This window comes from Anoplophora glabripennis, unplaced genomic scaffold, assembly GCF_000390285.2.
Source record: "Anoplophora glabripennis isolate ALB-LARVAE unplaced genomic scaffold, Agla_2.0 scaffold110, whole genome shotgun sequence".
NCBI lineage: Eukaryota > Metazoa > Arthropoda > Insecta > Coleoptera > Cerambycidae > Anoplophora > Anoplophora glabripennis.
The window spans coordinates 445,737-454,215 of record NW_019416295.1 but is presented as its reverse complement, the minus strand read 5'-3'; the positions used below and the strand labels follow the sequence as shown (position 1 = coordinate 454,215).

The window sequence follows — 8,479 nt, the reverse complement described above, 5'->3', positions numbered from 1 at the left end:
TTTTCACTTTTAACTTTGTCTTTATTTACTAGAGTCTTTGAATGAAAAATTGTATATTTATTAACCAGGTGTCTTTTTGAATCTTTATACTGGATGTTCCACAAAACTGATCCAATTACCAACAGAACGAAACTTTCCTTAGGTATATTTGTTTCCATTTCTACAGTTTGTACTGAAGTCTGCAATATTTTTATGAAAAATCTTATTCCCTACTAACCACATGTTTTTTGCAATTTATGTACTGGGTGTTTCATAAAACTGACACAGGTGGACTAGGTTTTTCCTTTTTCATTTAACCAGATGCCTTTTTTGGAAGTTTGGAAGAAACTTTTCTTAGTCTTTCCCCGAGCGGGGCCTACTCTTTTTTGAAAAACGTTCTCATTAAACTTTTATATACGGGGTGTTTAAAAACTAAAGTACAGGGTGTTTCAAAAAATGTTATATTTACTAACCAGCGAGGAGAGCACCGCGGAGCGGTGCTCGGGCCGCGCGCAGCGCGGCTCGAGGGCCGAAGGCCCGAGAGAAAGGTCAAACTTCGCGTCAGCGAAGTTTGCCTACCTTTCTAGTCTATATAATAAAAAACAATTACCTACTTAATATACCATCATGTTTTATTTTACATATGTAAAATACATATATTTTACCTTTAAAAATATATACATTTTTTACTGTAGAAAATTGTAATATTTTACAATGTATTATACATGTAAAATACATATATAATATTTGACAATTTTATACACCATCCCTGCACACAGGCAATCAAAAATCAATACCTTTAAACAAGCAATTCTGGGATGTAACACTAAGTATTATGAAAATTGTTTTCCTCACCCTAATTTAAAAATACTTTTTTTATATGAAAATGTGCCCTTGAAGCTCTTGTTTTTTTGAAATACAGCATTTGCAATTTGCAAGAAAAATTATAAATACCTAATACTTATTTCTCTAAATTTGGCACAAGGATTTAGTCTATTCATTTTTAAATTTTTCTCAAGTAGCGAAATACCTAGGTACTCATTATTATTAAGTTGAGATCCCAAAAGGGCTCATACCTACCTATAAATAAACAGAGAAAAATTTAAAACTGCGCCACAAATAAATAACTTCAGAGAATACAATAAAATGGAATTGATTGTGAAAAAGTGGTATATTAATGCCCTACACTACTGCCATTAAATTTCTGAGTAATGCCCTTCAATGCCATAGTGCCCGCTACTATCGGTGCAGGCATATAATGAGTGCTTATTAATGCCTTAATAATGTGTGTAATGTCGTATCCGAGGCCCTACTAGGTCCCTTACAATACCTGTGCAATGTCCAGTCCAGCCAATCATATATTCATATATTTTGTAAAAAGAAACATTTATTTATTTAATTTCCCCAAATCATATGTTAATCAATCAACGTCAGAATCAGAGTTTACTGCCGTATCAATTGCCTCTAGTCTTTAGATTAATTGAAAGAATTAATGTGTTTGTTACTAATAGGCTAGAAGAAGTTTGATAAATTACTCTCTCGATATGACATTTTGAGGGTAAAAGAACATAGCTAATCGAACTACAGAAATTATATGGTTGCCAAATTGGTCGCCAAATCGACATTTGCAGATATGAGGGCAAGCATGTATATTTTTACATAAGGACTAAAGAGATTAGAGTTGAGGGAATAAAGACTGCATTTAATATGTGCAAAAGCTGCCTGTTTTCTGTGACTGGGTGACTTACATCCCTATTTTATAATTTTGTTTGTGAACATTTTCGGTGACGAATGAGTGAGTGTGTTATGTAAACTGCAAAAAAAAACTAGTCTCAAAATAATGAGGTCCTAAAGTGTCAGTGGGAAAGGCAGTAATTAGTAACCTCTATCAGGTTGTTAGAAACTAACAATACTGGCATATTTAGCATCCTCAAAGACAATTGTGCCAAATTTCAATCCAATATATTGTATTTTGTAAAGTATTTCCGACATCAATTGAAGAACCACGAGGATGACAGTATGTACCAGGTTTGGTCGTTGACGCAGCAACTCGGCATTGAAATATTTGAAAAACTAATTTCCATATTTATTTAGCCATACCCATATACAGGTCTGGTCGAACTAAATGTGCAGGTGGTAGAAATGTATACGGCCAATTGAAGAATGAGCGTGTGGGCAAACAGCAATACGCACTGTTGCTCTGATAGTTGTCGACAAGTCGCCTGGCAGTGCAGTGCAGCAATGCGGAATTTGGTGTAATTCAGATAATACTAATTTATTATAGGCACCTTCTATTAATCATTCATATTACAATTGCGAAAGGGAGAAATAAGAGGGATATTTGGTTTACTAATATTATTACAACATGGCATTTTGGAGACCTTTTGAAAGGTAACTAAACGAAATTTACCATCAATATAATAAAATTGTTAGAGGACACAAATAATTAAAATATGTTGTTCATCAAATGAACATATAATAGAAATTTTCCACACATTATATACAAATTATTATAATTTTTTACCTTTAGCAAAAAACTTTTTTAGGGACGTCTATGAAACTCATTAAATTTGATTGCTCGGTTTTTTTATACATGTTCAACTGACTTCGGAAATACTATAACAAATATTTGTATTTTCTTATGTTCTATTAACCCCTGAATTTACAGAAGCTTTCTCCAAAACCCTCGTAGTAGAAGGGACATGGAAGAGAAGTGGTATCTACAAGTCTGGTCATTATTGGATTAAGTACAATCCAAAAAATAAGCGAGATATTTTTATTTTATATAAAGTATAAACACCTAGCGTAGCACAGGAACAATTTGTTCTCTGGAAATTCGCTAACAACGCAACGTTATATGAATCAGTATCAGAAATAAGGAAGAAGTGACATTTCGTACTAATTTCTTTACAACAAATACCGAAAATGGTTTTAACATAAATTTTAAAACATTAACCATATATTTCCAGAAAATTTCAATAAAACTTCATTTTTCTTATTAAAATACCGAAAATTGTTTTAACATAAATTTTAAAACATTAACCACATATTTCCAGAAAATTTCAATAAAACTTCATTTTTCTTATTTGTTCATTTCGCAGTTTATTTCTTCATACCTAGCTTGATGCAAATATTAAATTATTAGTATCGTTTAAAACGAGGAGAAAACCACTGATCAAAATATGTACACTAAAATACTCACTTTTATAATCAATTACTCAAGTATTACTCAAATTTTAGAAGAGACCAGTGGAAAGGGGGAAATAATACATGCACGCATCGTACTTACGATTTTAATAGGCAAATATTACTAAAGTTTTACTCAAATGTTACCCAGTATTATTAAAATATTACTCAAGTTTGTAAGTAAATTACTCCTGCCTTTCCCAATCAGTTTAAAATCAACTAACATCGCAGCGTACCTGGTTAGTAAATTTCTCAATAAATGACTAAACAAATATCTGCTCGCTGCCACCCTTAGTTTGTGTTTAGCTAGTAGAGTCAGTGTTTTTGGTGATTCTTTGTGTGGTGAAATATCGGATCAGAGAGTTTGCGATATTTTGTGTTAAAAACAGAATGAAGTGCAGTAAAGTTAAAGAAAGTCTTATAGCGATGCTATTATCTCATACCTACAAGTTTATCAACAGTACAAATGTTTTTAGGAATGCCAAGAAGACATCGCAGATGAGGCAAGATCTGGTCAAACGTGAAGGTCCTTCTAACCGTTTTATTTGACTACAATGGAATAGTTCATCACGAATTTTTACTGGCTGGTCATACAGTTAACAAGGAATACTACCAACAAGTTGTGCATAATTTGCATAAGGCAATCGGGAGGAAATGACAAGAACACCACAACGCACCGGCACATACTGCTTTGCTTATCCAACAGCTCTTTGCGAAACACAACATCGTTGGGATGCAGAAACCATCCTGTTATATGAACATGATCCCTATGACTTTTTAGTATTTCCCAAAATCAAAAGGATATTCAAAGGACATTTTTCAACAATAGATGTAATAAAGGCAAAACCGCACACTATGCTCAAGATGATACCTAAAAAGGCATTCCACCAGTGTTTCTCAAACTGGAATCTACATTGACATAAGTGTATGATATCACAAAAGACTACTACTAAATACTTTCTACTTTCTGAGAAAATTAACAATTCCCGTTACCTTTTGATCAAACCCTGTAAAAATTTTTAAATGGAATTTAGTTGGCAAAAATAAAATTTTCAACAAAAATATTCAATTACAGTGAAAAAAAAATGTGTCCTCTTGGGACTCGATCCCATGGCGTCCAGGCGAAAAAAAAAAAACTTACCATAACCCGGAGGTAAATCCAGCTTACTTCCAGCCACAACTCCATTAGTCCCATTACTCTGCTGGGGAGGCGCAGGCTGCACGTTCGCAGCATTCCTATTCCTGCCCGACCTCCTCCTGCTACTCCCGTCCCTTCTCTCCTCACTACCCCTCTGTCTCCTAGCCGCCCTTTGAGGGGCCTGCGGACTCACTACACTCTGAACACTGGCACTTGTAGGCACATTATTTACACTGTTGGAGGTCACTGGAACACTATTTGTGGGCACATTTGAACTACTGATAGGCACACTGTTATTAGGCACATTGCAACTGATATTGTTGGGGGCAGGCACTACTGCGGTCGTAGTCGGCGAGACGACCACGAAGTTGCGGGACTCCGTTTGGGGAGACACTGGACTTGGGACACTGGGTGCTGGTCGGATGGGTAGTAGCTGCTCCTTCTGGGGGCTGACCACTGGGGACACCGGTGAAGTGCTGGACCCTGGGGTGATAGGCGATTGCACTACCTCTGTGTTGTTGTTGACGAATTCTGGTGGTCTAAAAATAGAAAAACAAATCAAAAACCAAGACCTTTATATCTAGTTTAAAGTGTGGGTAGCAAGGTGGGTAGCATGTAACCCACAAAATGTACGTCTTGTTTTAAATGTTATTTTTACTGGTATAAAGTACCTAGGTCTATGAGAAAATGACTAGTGTTGCAATAAATGAAATAAACTTTTCAACTAATGATATTGTGTAAACGACTCTGCCGACTACATGCCCAACACTGAGTTACACCCAGTAAAAAGATCATTTGTCAGCAGAATCTCCAGAGATCAGTAACAACGGTTTTAAATCATTAGACACATATCACATTAATTTTGCCAGTGAATATCAATCTATCCTAAAAGCAGATGATATTTAAGGTAGAGATGTTATTGTATGCTATTTTTATCTATTTTTTCACCAATACACACTTGCCATTGCAAGATTTAACCATTTAGAAATTCACAAAAGAATTACAGACACTCCAGTGGCAGTTCACGAAAATTAAAGGGGTCATACTTTGATAATGTGTGGGACACTCCATATTTTAGACTTTTAGACGATGATTTCTAGACCCACATAGACAACTTCCATGACAAAAAATAGAAAAAGATTGCACATATATTTGTAAAATATTTTTTGACGTAGATATATACGAGGATATATATACAATCAGGTGTTTTTTTCTATCTTATCCATTATCAGTTTGCAAAAAGATTGCACATATATTAGTAAAATATTTTTTGGCAGATATATACAAAGATATAATATACAATCAAGTGTTTTTTCTATCTTGTGCAACATCAATTTTAATTTGATATTAACATATTATTTTCCAAATTTCATAATACTGTAGCTTTAAGAAAAATGAAAAAAGCTAAAATGCCACAAGGTGTTATTGCATACAAAAAAAAAACAAAAGAATAAACATTACTGAAAAATTCTTCACATCTAAAAGAAGTAATGTTGCAATCCGCAAAACTGCAAAAATTAAGATATATGAAAACTCCAGAAAAATTTTAAAATTATGATAAACACCACAGCAAATCCAAACAACCAATAAAATAGACAATTACAGTAACAAAAATTTCAAAAATTTTTTGTAGATATGAAGATTTGAGAAAGAACGAAGAAAAATTAATATGTATTTTGAAATCTACGTAGTAGGTACCAAAACAATCTCGGAAAAATATAAATTGAATTCTACAAAAGGGAAAAATTATAGAAATCGAATGCTCAGAGGTTAGATCTTGAAAATAATCATTTGTAGAGAAAATTTTGACAAAAAATAGAAGGAGAAATAGAATAGATTTATTATAAATATGCCTTCGTTTTAATGGTAATAATATACGAGATTTGTATTTTTTTAATGCTAATTTTATTTCGGAATAAAAAAAATATAAACAGTACACATTTTTTTGCCTTATTTTTTCGAATGTGGTTAATACAACATGAATCTCCTCTACGTAACAAAGAATTAATAGAAATATCATAAATAGAGGTGTCCCAATATTACACCTATAAAAACTTGTGGGAACAAAATAAAATGATTTTACTAATTTAGATTATTGGGCTGCTGTTTTGTTTAGCTGCTAGAGAATGTCGAATTTCAAAATGTGAAAATTTTAATTCTTTCCAAGTAACTCTAAAATGTTTTATCGGATTTATCCAACATTAGGTATGCCAGTAAAGTAATAAAAATCTAAATATGTTTTGTTCCTAATCGCTTCTCCAAGATACAGGATGTTAAAGTGGTGCTTACCAAATCAGTTTTCTTATTATAACTTCCAAAACAGTGGACTTGGAGTGCTGATATTTATAAAATCTATACATAATTGCAATAATTCGAGTAAACATAGTGAGTGTCATAAAAAAGAGGGTTTATCTAAGGTTGCTAAGAAGAATTTATTTTCTAAATTTGAAAATTCATTGACGTATTATTATTTGCCATAAACGTCTGGCAGTTAAAAAGCGGCAACTGTTAGTAGATATCTTTTTGCATCAAGAAAATTCTTTTTCACCTAAATTTTGCAGAAATTAGAGCTATGTAAGAAAAAATTTGAAAAATATAATGAAGCAAATAGACCACCAAACAATCATAGTAGTTGATACTAATGTTGGGTAGGACTTGCATCAAAATTTCTTCTAATTTAGTTGGAATTCTAAAAAGAAAATTTAGTACAGATACCTAATCACAGAACGTTACCTATTATTACGCAAGTGATAGCGCTAGTCGCGACATTTTGATATGAGATGTTTATTTTTGTAAAATATATGACTTTGATCATGCTTATCTGCCAGTAATAGCCAGTAACATGTTTGAAATAAAATCAAGCAATAAAAAATTGATCTACAATTAATGGATTGTAGACGTTTTATATACAAGATTAATTTACATTTTAAGAAAAAAAGTATAATTAATTATCTGTCGCTAGTCGTATTCATCATTTGTATTTTCATAAATTCAAAGCTCATTCCTGGCACATCTGATATAATATTTAGATTTACTAATAATTATTTACACAAAAACATATAAACAACTTGTTAAGAATGAAAAAACTAGAAAAAAAAGACAACTACGATAAAACAAAAGTTAATATTGTAAGATCGCCAGCAAAAAATATACTATTTTTAGCATTTTTTTCATTTCAATAAAAGCAATTATTTGAGAATCTGTGATCGTTCGATCACATAAAATGTCGGTATACTCCTTATCCTTAAAGCATTCATACCTGTTATCTACATTATTATTATCACCATTAACATTAGTATTGTTGTTCAGCCTAGGCCTGGCGGGCCTTATTTTGTTTGTTACTTGTGGCTTGACCCACTGTGTTGATCTGGTTATGTGATTCACGTAGTACAGCCTTCCGTTCTGCGTCCTCCTCTCCTCCCACCCCTGTGGCAAGTCATCGGTGTTGGAATTTTCATGATCGGACGGACCCCTGAGATCACCTTGGGGGCCCACCACCGCCAGGGGGGTACCTCCGCATGGACCGACGCGAGTCAGCAGTGATATGATTATCTGGCCCTTCACCGGCTCGCTGTCATCTTGGGAGGCCTTGCCCAAATCCAGACATTGATCTGGAAAATAAATTTTTTTAGTATTGTTTCGAACTGACTTAATAAAGAAAAATATATGTATAATAAAGCTATGTTTGATATCCAGAAAAAATCTAGACATTCACAGAATCTTATACAGGATATTCAAAAATTGCATACGTTAAACTTTATCAGGTGACAAACAAAATAAAAAACTAAAAATTTATTTTTTATCCTTTACGAGACAAAATGGCAATTATGAATCACAATTATTCAAGGGTGATTAAAACTGAAGCGCCTACATAAAATTTTACTGTGTCTCTCTTGATGTGACACTTTTTTTACTTATTTAAAACCAGAATTTTAAATATTTGAACTTTTTTGCTCAAAAAATATGTAATTTTTAGGAATTTCTGTATCTTGGTATAGTCTTTCTGATATCAATCGAAGAACCAAGAGGTTGACAGTATTTACCAAGTTTAGTCGCTGACGCAGCAACTCGTCATTGAAATATTTGACAAACTTGTTCCCATATTTATTTAGCCATACCCATATACAGGTCTTGTCGAACTAAACATGGAGGTGGTAGAAATTTATACGCCCAGTT

The 8,479-nt window shown here is 33.1% G+C and overlaps 1 protein-coding gene across 1 annotated transcript in view; it reads right to left on the bottom strand.

Annotated features, from left to right (window-relative positions):
- The window catches only part of LOC108903705 (E3 ubiquitin-protein ligase SMURF2), a 46,678-nt gene that overhangs the window by 17,557 nt on the left and 20,642 nt on the right, over positions 1 to 8,479 (bottom strand). The window contains exons 4-5 of the mRNA XM_018705973.2: positions 7,563 to 7,914; positions 4,307 to 4,842 (exon numbers count right to left, since the gene is read on the bottom strand). Coding sequence (XP_018561489.1) covers positions 4,307 to 4,842; positions 7,563 to 7,914 — 888 coding nt within the window. The remainder of the gene's footprint in view (positions 1 to 4,306; positions 4,843 to 7,562; positions 7,915 to 8,479) is intronic.